Raw genomic sequence first — 20,061 nt, forward strand, 5'->3', positions numbered from 1 at the left:
ACACAGAAGAATTTATGCTACAGATATACTCACACATACAGTTATTTACCACAGCACTATTTGTTACAGTAAAAGAGCGGGGCCAACTTAAGTGTCATCAGCAGGGGAAGTTAATTGCATGATATATCCATACATTTTAATATTAAACACCTGTTAAGAAATAAAAAATGCAAGCTTCTACAATCTTAGTGATAAAGAGGGGAAAATATATTTGAATATGAAAAACATACATATATGATTAAAAAATCTCTAGAAGGACACACAAGAAACTAGTAACAGTGACAACCTATTTCAGAATAGGGGTAAGGAGACCAAATGGCTAGGGAAATTGAGTGGAATGAAAACTTTTCACTGGGTAACTTTAAATTATTATTTTTTGGACCATGTGAATTTTCACCTATTTAAAAAAATTAAATGAAAAAAAAATAGAGAAAATAGAAATAAGGAAGGTACTGAGTCTTTCACCCCTTCACTAACTTTGAACATTCTACCTCATTTGCTTTATTACTCCTTCTCTTTATAAGAATAATACACACACACACACACACACACACACACACACACATATATTTTTTCTTTCCCTGCACCATCTGAGAGTTAGCTGCAGACATCATGGAGCAAAGGTTTATTTAAGTGAAGGAGGCAGGAGATAGTCGAATTGGAAGATAATGGTACTGTCTGCTAGGATTAAGGCTAAAAATAGCAGGGAGGTCAGTACAGAGGAAAATAACTGTCAGAAGAACTAAACTAAGTGATTTCAAATAAAATACAGCCAGAATTTAAAAAATATTAATATAAAGAGAAAAAAAGAGCTGTAGAGTGACAAACCAGGCTGCCTGAGGTCTACACATGAGCCGTCAGATTTCTAGAGAGACTTTCCTGACTTTAATGATCAGAAACAGCACAAAGTACAAAAAAGCCCCAGTGCCCTGTGTTAGCCCCATCTTCCCCTTCCTCCCAAGGTGGGTCTTTCTTCTTTACCTTGCTTCTTCTGGGCTTCAAGTTCTGGAGATTCACACTTTAGCTGGGCTTTCACAGACGGGAGGGACATTCTGGGTTCTTGTTCTGTTCTTAGAGCTACCATCTCCTGCAAGAACATTTCCTGTTCCTCAGTGTGGACTGAGACCTGAGGTAGATGAGATATAACTGAGATACTCACTCTGATAACATTAAACAGAACAGTATACTATTCATGGCAGTGGCACCCAGCTCTCTGAAACTTGAAATAAACTTCTTTCCAGATATCAGCTTACCATAATCCTACTCATTCTTCAAGGCCAACATAAATGTCACCTCCTCTGAGAAACCTTCCCTTCCCCAGCTGGAAGTAATTTCCCCTATTTTTAACAGTTAAAGAATGTTGACTGTGCCCCCTTTTACTTCTTTGTCTATGCTCAAAGAAATGGATAAATGAAAGAGAAAAAAAAAAAAAGAGAGAAGGAAAAGAAGGTAAAAAGAGGCAGAAAGGAGGGGAAAAGAACTTAGGGGGAAATAAACCGGAAGTGAGAAAGAAGGAAAGGAAAGGGGAAAAGTAAAGGGAGAAAGTAAAAGTGAAAGTAAAGAAAGGAAGGGAAAAAAGGAAAAGGAGAGAAATCTCTTCCATATTTACCCCAAAAGCTGTTCCTAATAGACTCTGCTCTTCTGAGGTCCCCACCCCACTTCTTTCTGGGAGATGATCTTATTTTCTATTTATCTAAGATCACAATCATCTCAAAAAATCATCTCCCCTTCACTTTATCTAGCTCCACTCTCAAACTCTTCTCCTTCCCTTGTATCTTAAAGGAAGATGTCTTTTCTTTTTCAAGGCTTGTATCTACTTTTGCCTTCAATCTCATCCTTTTCCGCTTCCCTTTGACCCCTGCTCCTTCAATTAACTCATTTACTCAGCAATTTCAGCCACTCTGTAGCTTCCACTACTCCACGGGCCCATTTCCTCTTGCATTTAAAAGTAATAGGCTCCCCCAGCATGGTATTATAAAAAGCAGGGATCTGGAATCACTCTAGTTACTTACTCTGATCCTTAGTTTAGTAGCTCTGTCACCATGGGCTAGAAATTACTCTGAGATTATGACACCATGCCATGTAAAGCACTTCGCACAAGGACTTGGCATATGACAGGCCCTCAAGTTACTTCCCCATCCCCTTCAATGGCTAAATTTTGTAAATAAGAAATCACCATACACTGGTTCTATTTCCCTGACATAGTTTCATTTTGTAATCTCTCCCTCAGAATGAGAGCCAAAATCAGCAGGTACTATCTCAGATGTACAGAAAAAGCTGTTTTGATACTTCAAATTTTGGGGAGGGGAAAGCAAAAAAAGGCCAGTATAGTGAACTGTGCCTTCTGTCCCTGGATCTTCAGTTAGGCCTCATAAATCAAGCTGTAAACTCCACTAGCTACTCTGAGCAGCCCTCAAGGGAAAGGACTGGTTGGCAATACAAACTCAACATGACTAAAACCAAATTACTTTTGCCTGCACCTGAAAATCCCATTCTTTCTTTTGGTTCTCTTCCTACCTTCCCGGCCACTCCCCAGTTTCCACTGCTGGTTACTCCCCTGATGATCCCTTTGTGTCTCATGGCTTTAAATACCACCCATATTCTGGCAAGTCCCAATTTTATATTTCTAGCACAGATTTCCCCCCACTGAATTCCAACTTTTTATATCCAGTTGCTTGCTCAAACTTTCCACTTGGATTCTAGTAAGAATCTCAAAATTTACACATCCAAAACCTAACTCTTGATTCCTTTTACCATCTCAGTGAATGACAAACCCATTCTACCTGATGTTCAGACTAAAACCCTTGGCATAATCTTTAACTCACGTTCTCTCACATCCCGCCACCTATACAGAAACAAATCCTCTCAAGCTCTACCTTCAAAAGGTATCCAGAATCCAATCACATCTCACCACTTCCACTGCTACTATCCTAGTCCAGGCCACCAGCATCTCTTGCCTGGATTATTGCTTATAGCCACAGCCTCCTAAACTGGTTTCCCTGCTTCTAACTTTGTCCCCTATGCCTCCCCTAGTCCCACCATGAGCCCCAATGCAGAACTTTTCCAACATAGCAGGCAGTAATTATGTTAAAATTTAAGTCAGATTAAATCTCTCTTCTGCTCAAAACTCTCCAACGACTTTCCATCTCAGAATAAAATCCGAATTCCTTATAATGGCCTACCAGTCCCTTGTATGGTTTGATCTTCTTGTAACTATCTGATTTCATCTCCTCCTTGACAAATACATCTCTACCATGACAAGCACATTCTCACCTTAGGACCTATCCATTTACTACTGATATTTCCCCTGCCTGAACACTCTTATCCTAGATGGCTGCATGGCTTGCTCTTTTAATTCAGATCTCTGCTCAAAATGTCACCCTATCTGAAAATCCTTCCCTGACCAGTCTATTGAAAACTACACAATCTTCATTTCATTCACTATTCCTTTTCTCTGCTTTACTGTTGCTTCTTTAAATATAGAATTTATGACCACCTGATGTATTACACATTTGTTGATTTTTTTGTTTACTGTCTGTCTCCTCTCAGTAGACTAAAATCTATCAACGTAAGAGCAGCAACCCTCTACACTTTGTTCACTGGTGCATTCCCAGTACCTAGTAAACAATAGTCAATAAATATCTGCTGAATGAATGAACTTTTCCCAATCCACCTTCGCCTACAATCTTGCACTCTGTTAGAAGTGTCTCCATTATGCTCGTCTTTCAAGCTTGAAATCCCTACTGCTTAGCCTAGAATAGACTGCTCAGTAAAGAGTTCTCAATTCTTTCTTCCTTCTATACACCTCTACTCTGTCATCATTTTCAATTAATTCTTACCTAAGACATGCCTCTTCCTTCGCAGTCACACTTTCATGACCCTATTTTAAACTTAGATCTTTTTGCCACATGCTCCTTTCCTCTTCAATCTTTGTACTTCAATGCTAGATTATATTTCCTTTTTATTATTTCACCGTTTATACTCTCTATACCAAGCTTTCTTAGCCTTGATTCTACTGACATGCTGGGTCAAATAATTTTTTGTTGTATAGTATAAGGCTGTTCTTTCCACTGTGAGATATCTAGCAGCATCCCTGTCCTTTAGCCACTAGATGCCAGGAGTACCTCCCGCCGTTAAGACAACCAAAAATGTTCCATGACATTGCCAAATGCCCTCTGCGGTACAAAATTGTCACCGGGTGAAAACCACTGTCTTTTATCAACGCTAAAACAAAACAAAATAGTCCTATGTAATTTGGTTCTTTTTTATATCTTGGCGTTAGTAAAATTCATTTAGACTCAGAGAGAACAGATTAGGAGCTTCTGTTCTACAGAATAAAATCTAAACTCAAGAGGTTGGTATTCAAGGTCCTGGACTCTCTGTGCTCAACTCTTCTACTCACCTTTCCAACTTAACTGGGCTTTCAACTACTCAAAGAAACATGGGTCCCATGACCTGCCCCTCCCTCCTAACTTTCCACTCTGCTCCTACATCTCATTCCTCTGAGATGGTGACTTCGATTTCTCCATCTTTTAATCCTTTTTTTTTTTTTTTTGCGGTATGCAGGCCTCTCACTGTTGTGGCCCCTCCCATTGCGGAGCACAGGCTCCGGACGCGCAGGCTCAGCAGCCATCGCTCACGGGCCCAGCCGCTCCGCGGCATGTGGGATCTTCCCGGACCGGGGCACGAACCCGTGTCCCCTGCATCAGCAGGCGGATTCTCAACCACTGTGCCACCAGGGAAGCCCCTATCTTTTAATCCTTTAATGGAGACAAGGCAGTGGATATATCTGCAAAACCTGATTTCTTAATTATTTGTATTGTTCAGCAGAAGTGATGCCCCTTTCAAGAGGCTGCTGCCCACTTTGTTACCATCATCTCTCTAACATTTTCTCTCTGTCCTCCAAGTCTTCTGTTTCTAATGTTTCTGGGCAGCATTTCATCAAACAGAATTTTGTAGCTTAATGCAGAAATACATGATCCTTCTACAGAAAAGATATAAATAAGTTAGGATTATGTTAACTAATGTTCTACGACACTCAGGCCCCTTTCTGATGCACCAAAGTGTCGAGAATACGTTTTGTGAAATAATGTTAGACTTCATTCTGGCCTAGAAATCCCTAATTCATCTTTTCTCAAACAGAAACCACATCTTTGTTCTCACCTGATATCCTGGCTCATCCAACTCTCTCTCTAAATCCTCCAGCACAGTCACCACCTCTTCCCCACTCTGTGGATGCTGTTCCTGGACCCAAGCTTGGAGCTCCTCGGGCAGGATGGTTAGGAATTGCTCCAACACCAGCAGTTCCAGAATCTGCTCTTTTGTGTGTGTCTCTGGCCTCAGCCACTGATGGCAAAGTTCCCGGAGTTGGCTCAAAGCCTCACGGGGTCCAGATGTTTCCTGGTAGCAGAACTGCCTGAAGTACTGTCGGAAGACCTCCCTGCTGTGGGTGGTGTTCTTTTGCACGTTCTGATCCTGTCTGGCGGTACACTTATTTTCCTCCTCCACCTCCTCTTCCTCTATCTTTATTTCCAAAAGTTCATCTTGCTCCTTGTTGGCCTGGATGGACCAAGTAGATGCCATCATAGCTGTGCAAATGCTTATGAATGCTTCAAGCAAGATCTCCTGTGCCGTCTCTTTCTGGCTGGAACTGAAGAAGAAGCCATCATCATTAACACAAACTACACCAAAAACAAAAAGTGCAAATTCTAAGAATTTAAAAATGCACTTTGAAAGCCGCCTCCAGGTTAATTTTCTATACGCAGGAAAACACTCTAATAAAAAAGACTCAAGAATAGACTAATTTAAAGAGAAATATTAAGTAAAAGGCGCTAAGTTGTTTCAGGACTCTAAGAAAGAAAAGTAAGACTTGGTAGGAAACATTTCCACTTGATGATAGAAAAAAGAACAATTAAACGGAATAAACAAACATTTACGGCAAACAATAATAAAAAGTTGAGACATCCTTGATTGGCTGCTTTTTAAATTTTTTAAATACCCAGATGTCTGGTGGAAATCATTTAGTCATAAAAGCAGCAAAGTCACATGAATTTATTCCCTCAGGAGCCTAATCTCTCTGCTCCTCATTCTTCATTTATCAAGCGAAAAGGCTGAAGACATTGGTCTTTAAGACTTTCTTCTACCCTCGCGTTCTGTGATTTTAAATCTAAAGGCAGGCCCAGGAAAGAGGCCCTAGGACGCCAGTCAGCGTCTGTGACCCAAGACTGTTCAGAAATGTCAGAAGGCGCATAATTCAAGAAGGGTACACCGCGCGAGACAAGCCCGGGAGGAATGGAGCGCACAGCCGGGTCTCTCCTTCATCCCCTGGCTCCGACCCACTCTCCGAGGGATTGGGGGTCGGGGCTAGCTTCTGCGTCAAGGAGCTTCTCGCGGATCCACCTAGGCAAGTGAGGCCCGGAGGCCGCCCCACTCCAGCCGGGGCCGAGAAGGCCGTAGCACCCCCGCCTGCCGCGTCCGCAGCACAGGACCGCTCACCCGCAGCCCCTGGACGCCAGCAGCGGTTTCTCTCCGGGGACAAGGGGTTGAGACCTCGAACCGCTTCGAAACCGGAACCCACCAGCAGCGACCCATAGAGGCCGGAAGCGGCCGCGAAGTGCGGAAGACTGGTTCACTTCCGCCGCCGCTCTAGGAAGGGGGCGGGAGGGGCTCGCAAATTGGTAGATCTCCCGCGCGCCCATGTGAGAGGACAACTGAAGACTCACAGGCCTGTGGTTTCGCGATATTGTTTTCTCCTGCTCCTCTTCGGCTGGCTAGTATCTCCACTTCCCCCGACCCGATGGGCGGTCGAGGCTTGGCGAGCCTACCTGTGCTAGGGAAATCCCATGCTTTTTCCACTCTCACTTTTATTTGGGTTTCTGCACCTTTGATGTTCAAGATGCCTCAAAAGGATGTTTTCCCGAGGTCCTTCCCGACTCAGGAAGGGACCTCTTCCACACACACTTCTCAAGGGTCAACCTGGTGCTTTCTGCCTGCTTTTTCACCTTTTTCGGTTCTCTCTTATGCGCTGACGATAATTATACATCTGAAAACCCATAGGGTTCAATGGGAAAACTAAAAGATCATTTAGTAAAGTAGCAAGATATAAAATTAACACACTAAAATCAAGAGCCTTCCTATATGCAAATAACCAGTGATAAAGTTACAAGATATAATGGAAGAGAATACCGAATTTACAATAGCAACAACCAAAAAGCAAGCAAACAAAACAAAAAACAAGAAGAAAGAGAAAGAATAAGCTTAGGAAAAAATATGCAAAACCTGTATGGGGAAAACCTCCTGAAAGGCCAAGTGTATACTTAGACAATTAGAAAGCCATATGCCAACAAGACTAATAAGAGTTTTGGCTCGAAAGACTCAATGAAGAAGTCAGTCTTCTAAAATAAAAGTATTGACACATATTGTTCTAGAATTAGACAAGTTGGTTATAAAGTTGATATGGGGGGGCTTCCCTGGTGGCGCAGTGGTTGAGAGTCTGCCTGCCAATGCAGGGGACATGGGTTCGTGCCCCGGTCCGGGAGGATCCCACATGCCGCGGAGCGGCTGGGCCCGTGAGCCATGGCCGCTGAGCCTGCGCGTCCGGAGCCTGTGCTCTGCAACGGGAGAGGCCGCAGCAGTGAGAGGCCCGCGTACCGAAAAAAAAAAAGGATAAATTAGGCCTCATCAAAATAAAACACTTCTGCTCTCTAAAAGACACTATGAGGAAAAGGCAAACCACAGGCTGAGAGAAAATATTTGCATCACATATATTTGTCAAGGAACTTGTATCCAGAATACATAAAAAATAAAAAAAACACTTAAAGTTGATATGGGAAAATAAGAATAGCCACAATACCCTCTGAAAAAAGAACGGTGAGGGACAGCCTAATCGGATATTAGCACATGTTATAAAGCCTCTACAATTAGGAGTGTGATATTGTGTAAAAACAGAAATAGACCTAGGTACCTATGGATATTTAGTAAATGATGGTGGCATCTCAAATTAACAGGGGAAATGACAGACTTGTAAATAAGTTGTGTTGGGACAACTGATAGCCATTTGGTCAAAAATAAAATTGAATTAATATCTCCCATCACACGGCACAGTCAGGATAAATTCCAAATGGATCCAAAAACCAAATGTAAAAAAATGTACCTATACATGTATTAGAAGAAACACGAATAATAATTCTAATTCCCTGGGAACAGGGAAACCTTGCCTAATAATGCCTCAATTTCCAAAAGCAATAAAAAATTAAATTTAATCAGATAAATCTGACTAAATAAAAATCAAATGAATTGGTTATCAAAAAACACCATAAAGAAAAGTCAGAAGACAAATGACACGCTGGAAAAATGTTTGCAACGTATCACAAAGGACTAATATCCCTAATATATAAAAGATTCCTAAAATAGTTCCTAAAAAGAAAATAGCCAATAACCCAATAGATAACATGGGCAAAAGAAATGAACAGTTGACAGAATAAGAAATTGTAGCAGCCCTCAAATGTCTGTAAAGATGCTCAGCTTCATTCAAAATATAAACATACAAACTAAAAACTACACTGAGGTGCCATTAGTCATTTTATCTGATTGGCTCAAATCCAGAAGTTTGACAATATACTCTATTTATGAGGAAAGAGGAACTCTTATACATTCTCAGTGGGAACACAAAATAATACAACTCCTATTTGGAAAAATAAGAAAATGTAGCAAAAGCACCTATGTAAGTTTACCCTTTGCCCCTGCAATACCACTTATAGAAATCCATCCCAAAGACATATTAACAAATATATGAAATGACATGCATACAAGGTTATTCGTTCAAGTATTCAAGCTAAAAGACTGGAAACAAACCTAATGTCCATCAATAGGTGACTGATTGAATAAACTGTGGCATAACTACCTAGGCAGCTATAAAAAGAAATGAGAAATCATGATGTACTGCTATGGAATGACTGACAGGTGCTGATAGCATACTACCTGTGGTAGATAGAATAATGACACCCCTCCCCCAAGATGTTTACTCCTCACCTAATCTCCAGAACGTGTGAATTTATTATGTTACATGACAAGGGGGAATTCAGGTTGCAGATCAAATTAATCTAATTCTATTCAACTGATCTTAAGGTAGGTTTTCTTAGTTGAGAACCAACTTGTTTTGTTCTAATAAAGCTTAATTTCTGGACACTGAAGTTTGAATTCAATATAGCCTTCTCATATCACAAAACACTACACTTCTTTTGGTCTTTTTAATTAAATTTTATTTTAATATAATTTTAGATTCATATGCAGTGTAAGAAATAATGCAGAGATCTCATTTACTCTTTACCAAGTTTCCACAAATAGTAATATGTTGCAGAACTATAGTACAATGTCACAACTGGAATATTTACATTGTTACAGTCAAGATACACAACATTTCCACCACTACAATCCCTTTTATGAACACACCCACTTCCTGCTCACTCCCATCTTCTCATTAACTACTGGCAACCAGGACTCTGTTCTCTGCTTCTATAATTTTGCCATTTCATATTTGGTTTTTTCATCTCTGTTTTCTTCTCTTGCCTTCTTGTAGGTTACTTGAATGTTTTTTAAAGTGTATTTTAATTTATCTATAACATTTTTGGTGTATCTCTTTGTATAGCTTTTTTAGTAGTTGCTCTAGGTTTCATATCATATAGACACAACTTAGCACGTTCTATTGGTGTCATCATTTTACCAGCTTGAGTGAAATATAGAAACCTTACTTCCCTTTACATTCCTTACCCTCCCCATTTATAATTCTTTTAAATATTTCCTCTAAATGTATTTAGCACCGCATTAGACAATGTTATAATTTTTGCTTCAACAGTTAAACATAATTTAGAAAAATCAAGAGAAGGAAACTTATCGGATTTACCCATATTCCTTCTTCTTTCCTGATTCTTCTATTTAGAGAAATTCCTTTTGCCATTTTTTAAAGGTAGGTTTCCTAGTGACAAATTCTATGTCTTACTAATCCGAGGGTGTCTTGATTTTCTCCTTTACTCCAGAAAGATATTTTCACCAAGTATAGGATTCTGGCTTGACAGTTCCTTTCTTTCAGTTCTTTAAAAATACTATGTCAATTCCTTCTAGTCTCCATTATTACTCATAAGAAATCCACTGTCATTTGAATTTTCTCCTATAGATAAGATGTCATTTTTCTCTGCTTTCAAATCTTTTGCCTTTGTGTTTGGGAAGTTTCATGTGACATGGTTTTGAATGGATTTCTTTGGGTTTATCCTGTTTTCATTTTGATCAGCTTCTTGAATCTGTAGGTTTACATCTCTTGCCAAAACTGGGAAGTTCTCAGCCACTACCTTTTCAAGTACTTTTTCAGCCCCATCCTCTTTGGGACTTCAATGACATGAACATTACATCTTTTCTATAGTTGCACAGGCCCCTGAAGTTCTTTGCATTAGTTTCTTTTGGCTTCTATAACAAATTACCACAAACTTGTGTCTTAAACACAACAGAAATTTATTCTCTCACAATTTTAGAGGCCAGAAGTCTGAACTCAAGGTGTTGTCAGGGCTGTGTTCCCTCCAGAGACTCTGGGGTACAGACCCTGTTTCTTGTCTCTTCCATCTCCTGGAGCTGCTTGCTGGTCATGCCTCGGTGTTCCTTGGGCTCGAGGCCACATCACTCCAATCTCTGCCTCCATCTTTCCATCACCTTTTTCTCTGTGTCTAATCTCCCTTTGCCTCTCTCTTATAATGATATTTATTATAGCATTCTGGACCACCCTGGATAATCCAGGATAATCTCCTTGTCTCAAGATCCTTAACTCAATCACTTATTTTGCCATATAAAATAATATTCACTGTTCTGCAACATAAGGTAATATTTATAGGTTCTGGTGATTAGGAAGTGAACATACCTTTGAGGGGCTATTTTTTCAGCCTACTACATTCTGTTCCCTTATATATTTTTTTCTCCAGTCTATTTTCTCTCTGTTGTTCTGATGGAGTTATTTCTGTTGTTCTATCTTCTACCTCACAGATGCTTTTTCTCCATTCTGTTGTTGAGAACGTATTTTTCAGTTCTCAAATTTCCATTTGGTTTTTCTTTATATCTTCTATTTATTTGCTAGGACTTTCTATTTCCTGACCGAGGCTTTCTGTACTTTCATTGTCTATATTTTCATTTTTTTTTACATGTGTTCACAATTTCTCATTGAAACTTTTTTTTTTAATCGTGGTTGCTTTGTCAGATTAATTCTAACATCTCTGTCAGCTTGGTGTTGGCATCTTTTAATTTTCTTTTTTCATTCAGTTTGAGATCTTCCTGGTTTTTGGTATTTGAGTGATTTTTTATTGAAATGTGGACATTTTGTATTGTTATGAGACTGGATCTTAATTAAACCTTAGGTTTCAGCTGGTTTTCTCTGAAATTGCTGTGGCAGGGGAAGTAGGGGAGGGTGACACTGAGGCAATGCCAGAAAAGGGCCAGTAGAGAGTCAGGGCTTTCACCATCACCCAGCAATAACAAGTCTGCACTCACACAGTGTCTGTGGTGACCATGTGGAATCCAGAACTCCTACCCCTACCCAACAGTAAGGAGGAGCTCAATGTAAATCAGGTGGGGAACCTGGACTTCTACCTCTATCTGGCAGTGATGAGGTGCTACCTTCCCCTACCACACTCTTTAAGGTTTTCTTAGCCACAGAAATTCACGTGTCACTTAGCTTTGTTTTGCAAAATTGCGAGGATCACATTATAGTAAAATACTTTTTAAAAGAGCTAAGCTTCTACGGTACAAATATGTAATCATGACCATTACTATAACGGATTTTAATGAAAACTGAAAAACTGCTCAGATAAATTCAGGTAAGGTATAAGAAACCATCTTTTAGCCTTAAGGATCCGTCAGCCGATGGACACCGGAGGGTGCTCCCCGCTGGTGAACCTATGTCTCCTTCGAGAAGCAAGTAGTCTGCACAGACCAGGCTCTGTACAGCATTTGTGTTCAGTTCTCTGCATCTCTGAAACGTCCGGAAGCACCGACATGGAAAAGGGAGTCGGATCCTGAGGGATCTATGTAAGGCAAGGGAGAAGAACCCAAGCCAGTCCTGGAGAAAGGGGGCAACACCCCAAACTCCAACCCCAAGGTCTTTGCAGAGGTACAGAGCGTCCTGCGTGGGGAGGAGCCAGATACCCACCTATACCTGACGGGAAGAGTCGGGAAGCATCAACGGAAACGGGATATTTGGGCTACAGCTCACACCAGGAACTGGAAATAAGTCACAATGCTTGACCGCATCTCCGCTGGCTCCTCAGCCGCCTCTCTAGGAAACTTGGAGGACCTGTTATCTCAGTGGTTGATCTGGCAACCTGGCACGCCTTCGCGTGCTTGGCTTCCTCCTAACGGCTCAGGCAGGAAAATCGACGAGGGCTTGTAACCTCTAGGGTCCAGCAGCCACTCAGTCTGGGCTAATATCTTTCTACTCCACTGAGGACACCTGGCCTCTCTCACCGGATTCTCGCAACCCTAGGTTCCCTTAGGACCCGGTCCTCTGACGTCCCAGCCTTCAGGGTCCCTCTCCTGCAGTCTCTTAAGGTACCAACTGTCAGTTAACTTCCAGCGTCAGAAGCAATAATGAACATTCACCTAAGGAAAGCGCCAACAAGAGGGGCAGAAGTCGGCTTGCTCCCCACTGTTTTAAATCTTTGCATAATCGGGTCCCTCTGAGTAACCTAACCACTGATTTAGTCAGTCTGGGGTGGGGCCCAGGCAACTGCACTTCAAACAGCCCAGGTGATTCTAATGCAGGTATACACCAAGAAACAGTGGCTTCATCATAAAGCTAAGGTAGCTGGCATGGAAATCTGGATGTGGGTCCAGAGAGACCTAAAAACATCACAGAGTAATTTATAGACTGTGCTCTTCTCCCTGTTCTCCTTTTTATGGAAAGTACTAAAATGAGTGAGGAGCGAAGGCAGTGAGACTATTTTCACTGCTTGAGACTCCTGTACCTAAGACACTTGGAACAACTGAGATGGAGGAATTTCTAATAAGTACTGTGAAGATGAAGCACTTATCTTGGTAATGCTGTCTCTGCATCTATCTTATTTTTCCTTCTCTTTGGTCACCATTGTTGGCCAGAGTCTTGGTGTCTCATTTTGCTTTCTGTCTGATTCCTTTTTATGTTCTCACATTTTGTCCATCCTTTTTCTCTTTCCATCCCATTTGTTTTTTGCAGATGCCTAAAATGTGTCTCAGGGCTCCAAGTCTAAGTGTCCATGAAACTACATATAATTCACGATGATCTTTGTTCATAGTTTTGTTTTAAAAAAACAATGTGATTAAAAACTAGAAAGATCACTATAAGTACTTAACCACTTGGGTTTCACTTTTCTCATGTAGGTATGAAGTGAGCGAAACTCCAAATTTTCTTTTTAAAGCTCAATATTCTCTGATTCTATAGTAAAAAACTCCCGTCACACACACAAAATACTTTTGATGATTCTATACTGCTTATCAAACAAAGACTCAATGCATTAGGAAAGTGTTCAAGGCTCTCTCAATCTGGCCCTCACCTACAATCTCCCACTCCCGCACTTCTTTGCAGGAACTCCGTGACCCAAACTGGAAAACCCCTGGCTCTTGAGCATATCTTAAAATGGGGGTCTTGCCTCACCCTATTCCCTGTGCCAAAAACACTTTCCTCTGTCCTCCACCTCCCTCTGCAAAGAATCTACGTTTCTCTCAATTACTAATTCAACATTTAACCAATGACACATGTATATTCATATATATTTTATATTTCAAAATTCTTCCACAGAAAATACTTATATTTTATAATAATTTTGACCTATTTTTATTTTAAAATTTCCTAAGATAATTTTTGTCTTACTAAAAAAAGATAAAACAATCTTCTACTATAAATTATAACTATGTTTTTTAAAAGAAAAGTATTGTCAGATATAGAAAATAGGAGTCATTTCCAAATATAAAATATGGACAGAGACTTGATTCTCCTGTTATCCTGACCTTCAACTCAAAATTATAGTGAAAGAGAATCTTCAGGGCTCTATCTACAGCTCTAGGCAGGTTTTGGTTGCAAGATACTTAGCCATTTTTTGATGCAGTGTCCACTGTCCTAACAGTGCTCAAAGGGGTGCTGGACTATCCTTCAAGAACCAGTAAGGTTATTTAATTGGATTTGAATCAATATTTCTTACACCTTGCTCAACCATAAAACCAAAATCTGCTCTCTCAGACTGAACTTTTCAGAGGGATAGGGAGGGATGGATACTGGTCCAGGGAACACCTGAAATGAGATCAATACTAGAGACTTCATAGGCTGAATAAAAGGAGCCAGGGCGGAAAAGAGAGGAGAAGTGAGGGAAATTTAGAAATGCAAAAGGGAGACAACTAAGGACTTCTGGCCAGGAAGACTGGAATAATCACAGAAGAAGTCAAAGTCTACATGCCACTGTCTATAGGTTGAGACAAATATTATTTCTCACATAATGAGGAATGTGCATCCTAGATAAAAGAATTAGCATGAGAGAATTAGTACAATTAGTATCAGAAAACAAGGAAAGTTAGTTTGGTGAACTGTCAGTCATTTTAATTGTGTTAACCATCATTGCATTCTAAGCAGTACATCTGTCTCTACAGCATATATAATGTATTTTGTTTCTTGGCATTTTACCAGTTGTTGAGAAAATTGAGAATGTTTGAGAAGCTGTAAACAAAACAAAACAAAACAAAAAAACAGGCACAGAACAAACCAAATATCCAACCTTCAACTGCAAGTGTAAAAACTCAGTCCATTAGAAATTCATCCTCTAAAATACTAATCTGCTCATATTTTAAACCTTTTAAGAGCTGATATAATTGAATTATCCAAACATACTGCTTCAGCATATTGGAGAAACATTTAAAATACTTATGAACTCAGATTGTAATAGTATATGTACTATATCACTATATGGAATATATATTTAACTTGAGAAGTTGAGTTTTTTTGAGAAGTTGATTTTATTTCAAACTTATATCTACTATATTTTCCTTAACTTCAGCCTAAAATCCCTATGTATTTCTCTTGGATATAATTTAAACCTCAAGACAATAAAATATACTCTTGAGGACATTTAAGACTTTTTTTCTTCTAAGATTGTTGATAATACCTACAATTAGTCACAAGTAGTGACACAAATAGTTTCAAATGTTAGGTCTAAGAATATAAAACAGAACAAAATACATGAAACTGAAAAATACCACCTATCACTTCTCCATTCTCCACAGAAGCATTATGTGTAATTCTAGTCATCCAAACCTTGTTTCCTAGCTCATGTGGATGTTGTTAGCTTTTAAATAGAAAGTGTTTGACTTGGACTAAACTGGGGAGAAGAATGAAACAATATATAACATTTTGAAGTAGTGATTTTTCATCTGTAGGAGTATGTTGAACTATGGAGCACCAACAAATGAGATATTGTCAACTTGTAAATAGAATAAGGAAGTCCTCTGTTATAATGCAGAAATCTCGAAAGATTATATTGTTTCATGAAAATAAGGTGTAGAAGAATATAAATAGTATGCCATCATTCTGTGTAACAAGGGAATAAGATTATATATTCATATTTTCTTGTACTTATATAAAGAAACACTGAAAGATACATAAGAAACTAGTAAATGACTACCTATAAGGGAAAGATAGCGACCTTTTTTCAGTGTTGTTTCGATATTAGAACCAGGTCAAGAAAGAATTTTTTTAAAAAACTCCTTCTAAGTAAATTAAAATTTAAAGTTAAAAATAATCACTCACTACAAAAAAAAATAAAATGCCTCAAATGAGAGATAAGTGGAAGGAATCTTTCCTGGAACTCCACTGTAAATTAAATAGGCTGTACATTTATTGAAACATATAGATGGGAGGGTTTGTTGAGCTAAAAAGCAAAACCTCAGTGCCTTATAAGTGCTCTAAATTCTATATGGCAACACAGTGCTTCCAGTGGCTTAGTAGAAAGAGCATTGCACTAGGAATTAGGAGAGAGGGTTTTAGTTCCAGCTCCATTAACTAGCTGTATGATCTTACACAGTCACTTCCTATAGCTTCTGTTTCCATATCTGTCAAATAAGGGCAAGCAGAAGTGATCTCTGAGGTCCCTTAGAGCGTTTCTATTACTCTTAAGTTACCTGTGTGTGTATTTGGTATTCCAATCCAGACTGTTATCACCATAGATTTTTCATTTTTTTGGTCTCCTGGCCTTAGTATAAAGTTTTTTAACACTCAGTCAGTGTTAAGGGAAAGAAATCTTTTTATGTATGACCTTGATAATAATCAATAGGTAGTGCTGAGAGGCATGGAGGTTATAAAAAGCAATCAACATGCAAGACTGATCATACTTTTCTGTCTACTTTTGTATATGTTTGAAATTTTCTATAACAAAAGTTTAAATAAAGAAAAACCCCAAAATGCTCATAAGTCACAGGAAAAATACAATGAGGCCTATATTTTCACAATAAATATCTGAAGTGAGATATCAGATTTTTAGCTAAGTGTCTTGGTCTTTGCAAAATTTAAAATCACGAGCAATATTTGTTATGACTAGCCATTGAGCTACTAATAATATATGGTTGCTTCAATACCTTGGTTCCTAAACTGAAGGCTGAATTACTAAACCTCTACAGGGAGAAGCCTTCTGTATATTTATGGGAGGATTCATCTGCCCCCTTTTGTAGGTTAAAAGCAAGTTATCCTATCTTATGTGAATGGAAACTAATCTAATAGTTTACATTACAGATTTTACTGCAATTATTTTTAAATTAATTTTTAAATACTCAGTGAACTACCTTTGACATTTTGTATTCAGGCTGCATATAATTTTTAAGACTTTTTTTTTAAAGTTTTTAAAAACTAGGATGAAGGAGTTTTCCTGAAGTACATGTAGAAGACTTTTGGAACAGATGTGTGTGAGATTATGTTGATGAAGTCAACACAATATTCAGTATTGCAAAGTATGGATGTCACTGACCAAAGAGATTCCGACAGATAAATTTAAGATATGATGCATCTCTCAGCATAAAAATAAGAACGTTTTCACTGGTCTTCCTTGGAGCTTCCTATACTAGAGGATTAATCTCTTATTGTTCTCTCAGAGACAAAGTAAGAACCAGGACCCTTGCTACCATGCCTAGTGGTCTGACATCATGAAATTTTGCCCTACCTGTTCCAAGGAGCTAGCTGGATTCAGCCACAGGGTGGACTTTCCGATGCTGGACAAGGTTGCAGTGGTAACTGAAGTTCTTGCCACATTCCTCACATTCATAAGGTCTTTCTCCAGTGTGAATTCTCTGATGCTTAATGAGGACAGAACGTCGACTAAAGCTCTTACTGCACTGACTGCACTGGTAAGGTTTCTCCCCCGTGTGGATCCTGAGGTGATGGAAAAGCCCAGCGTTCTGGCTGAAGGCTTTACCACAAACGCTGCACTGGTAGCGCTTCTCCCCAGTGTGGAGCCTCTGGTGCTGGAAGAGGCCTGACCGCTGGCTGAAGGCCCGCCCACATTCATCACACTCATAGGGCTTCTCGCCCGTGTGCGTTCTCTGGTGCTCGATGAGGATGGAATTCTGGGTGAAGCTTTTCCCACATTCACCACAGATATAGGGTCTCTCCACTGAAGAGCTTACCCGTTGCCTTTCCCATCTGCCTTCGTGGTCACAGGTCTCTCCACACTCAGGCACTGGAATGATATTACCATTCAATTTTTCAGGTACTTCCACATGAGATTTCGTTTCTTTAGACAGATCCCTCTCTGGGGCTAACTCCACATTCCAAGTCCCAGCCTCATCATCTGAAATAGTAGATGGATGGCATGAATGTTATGTTTCCAAAGAAGAAAGAAAAAAACTGGTCAGGAGAGTGGGTGGAAAGGGACAAGCAACACATTTTCTGTTTACTTTCCCACTCTCAACAATTATACCAGGACTTCAGGAGAAGATGCCGTGTATTGTAACCGCTTGCTTACTGTCTGCGTCTCCCACCAGACTGTAAACTTCCTGAGGGCAGGAACCACATCTACCTTCCTCATCACTGCTTCCCCCGTACCCAGCTCAGTGCCTGGCACACAGCAGACACTAAGTAAATGTGCTGAATCAATGACCATTCAGGGAATGAGTTAGGCTTCCTGAGGAAATTCTAATCCTCACCAATCTCCTGAACCGGGCACATGCCTCGCAAGTTCCACTGAGGCTGCTCTTCCAAGGTTTGGAGCTGGCCACCAGACGACTCCTGGGCTGCTCCTAGAGTTGCTTTCTCCTTCACAAGCTCTTCCTGTTCATGATCATGGACTGGGACCTGGTAAAAATCAAGGACAGTTAGGAACGAAATATCAGAGAAGACATTGCAAGGCCTTCTCAAGACCAGTGGATAGGAAAAGAAGGCTCAACAAACTGGCAAAGAAAAAAAGGCAGAGAGATTAAGAGCCTATTACAGATCAAGTTAGGCATAAAGAAATCCATCTTTTCCTCCTCCTCCTCTTACTGCACTGAAACCCCATGCTTGATCATACAAGTACAAACCCCTGTTCTCCCATCTTCCCACCTGCTCTCCTGGTTCATCCAGCTCTCTCTCCAAATCCTCCAGCACAGTTACCGCCTCCTCTCCACTCACTGGGCGGTGCTTTCTCATCCAGGCCTGGAGCTCCTCGGGCAGGATCGTCAGGAACTGCTCCAGCACCAGCAGCTCCAGGATCTGCTCCTTGGTGTGCATCTCTGGTCTCAGCCACTGATGGCAGAGTTCCCGGAGTCTTCGAAGAGCCTCTCGGGGCCCAGGTGTCTCCTGGTAGCAGAATTGCCTGAAGCGTCTACGAAAGATCTCTCTGGTGTGAGGGTTATCTCTTGACAGGCCAGATTCTTGCCCATAAGCATGGTCTCCCTCTTCCTCTTTTACCTTCACTGCTATAAGTCCCTCCTGCATCTCTGGAGTCTGAAGGGCCAAGGCTGTGGTCATTTGAGGTTTAACTATTCAGAAAATGAATCTATTCTTGATAATTCCCCCTTGATCTTTTCTTCTGGAAATCCCAAAATCTAAAAAATAATTTGCAGGAAAAAATAGTATTAAAATGTAGAAAATCTTGTCTGCTGGTAGGCACTGGGAGTATTTATACTAAAATCAGTAACTTTGTCTAATGAAGAATATAAATGCATAATTAATAAGGACTATTCAAATACTGATGAATATAGGAAGGCAAACAAAACCAAAACAGCACACCCCCCCCCCGAGTTTTATTGAAGGAAGGGACCATTTTGATCATCCTGAATGAATCAGCTCAAATAAATCAGCTTGGATGTACTGGGTTTCCATTTGAATGCCAAGATACTGGACTCATAGTCAGTTTTTAGTTGAATGGGGGTAAACAAACACTTTGGGCCCAAGTGGTCACAGAAGACACTAAGAATCAAAGAGAGAAAGGAAAGAAAAAGGAGGTGGAAGGGAGAGTAAAGAAGATAAAAAGACACAATGAGGAGCAAAAAAATGTGCTTGGGGAAGAGAAGCAGAGTCCTTCACATCAGGTGAGGTGTGGAGGAAAGAGATGTGTGCTTGGAGTGGGGAAGATCTGGGATTGAGACTGATCTTCCAGGTACTCCCTGCACAGTCTTGGGCTTCATCTTTTGAGCCTTAGTCTACTCAATCTGTAAAATAGGGATCCTAAAGCCAACCTTGTCTACCTTTCTAGGCTGATATAGAAATAAAATAAGATCACAGATAAAGAGCACAAAGAAGCTGGCAGTCTGGTAAACTCGAAAGTATTATAAATTACCACTATTGTTATTTTTCTTATAAATTTTATTGACAGATTAAATGAATATCCTAGTGATCTAAACACTAAGGTGAAAGAATCAGGAAGTAGTCAACTGGAGTGGTCTTGGTCCATAGATATGAAAATGAAGGAAATATTAGTTCTAATATTTTTAAAACACAGAACTTTAGCTCTTTCCTGCTCTTCAATTTCTTGGAAATTGTTTCTCTTTGAAGTTCCTTGAGGATGGAGAGTGGGCAATCGTATGTAAAATAAAATAAGC

At 40.1% G+C, this 20,061-nt stretch overlaps 1 protein-coding gene across 5 annotated transcripts in view; it reads right to left on the reverse strand.

Moving 5' to 3' along the window:
• LOC137231709 (zinc finger and SCAN domain-containing protein 23) overlaps positions 1 to 20,061 on the reverse strand; it is a 68,301-nt gene that overhangs the window by 42,549 nt on the left and 5,691 nt on the right. For 4 of the 5 annotated variants that reach the window (XR_010946713.1, XM_067752265.1, XM_067752261.1 and 1 more), the window contains exons 1-3: positions 6,496 to 6,602; positions 5,164 to 5,650; positions 982 to 1,126 (exon numbers count right to left, since the gene is read on the reverse strand). Coding sequence is in view for 4 of the 5 variants with exons in the window: in XM_067752265.1 (XP_067608366.1) it covers positions 982 to 1,126; positions 5,164 to 5,586 (568 nt within the window). In the remaining variant the exon portion in view is untranslated. Of the gene's footprint in view, positions 1 to 981; positions 1,127 to 5,163; positions 5,651 to 6,495; positions 12,060 to 17,204; positions 17,832 to 18,186; positions 18,335 to 18,580; positions 19,066 to 20,061 lie in introns of those variants that run through there. The other variant, XM_067752264.1, reaches the window with a different exon arrangement.

Source organism: Pseudorca crassidens, chromosome 10 (genome assembly GCF_039906515.1).
Source record: "Pseudorca crassidens isolate mPseCra1 chromosome 10, mPseCra1.hap1, whole genome shotgun sequence".
NCBI classification, from domain to species: domain Eukaryota; kingdom Metazoa; phylum Chordata; class Mammalia; order Artiodactyla; family Delphinidae; genus Pseudorca; species Pseudorca crassidens.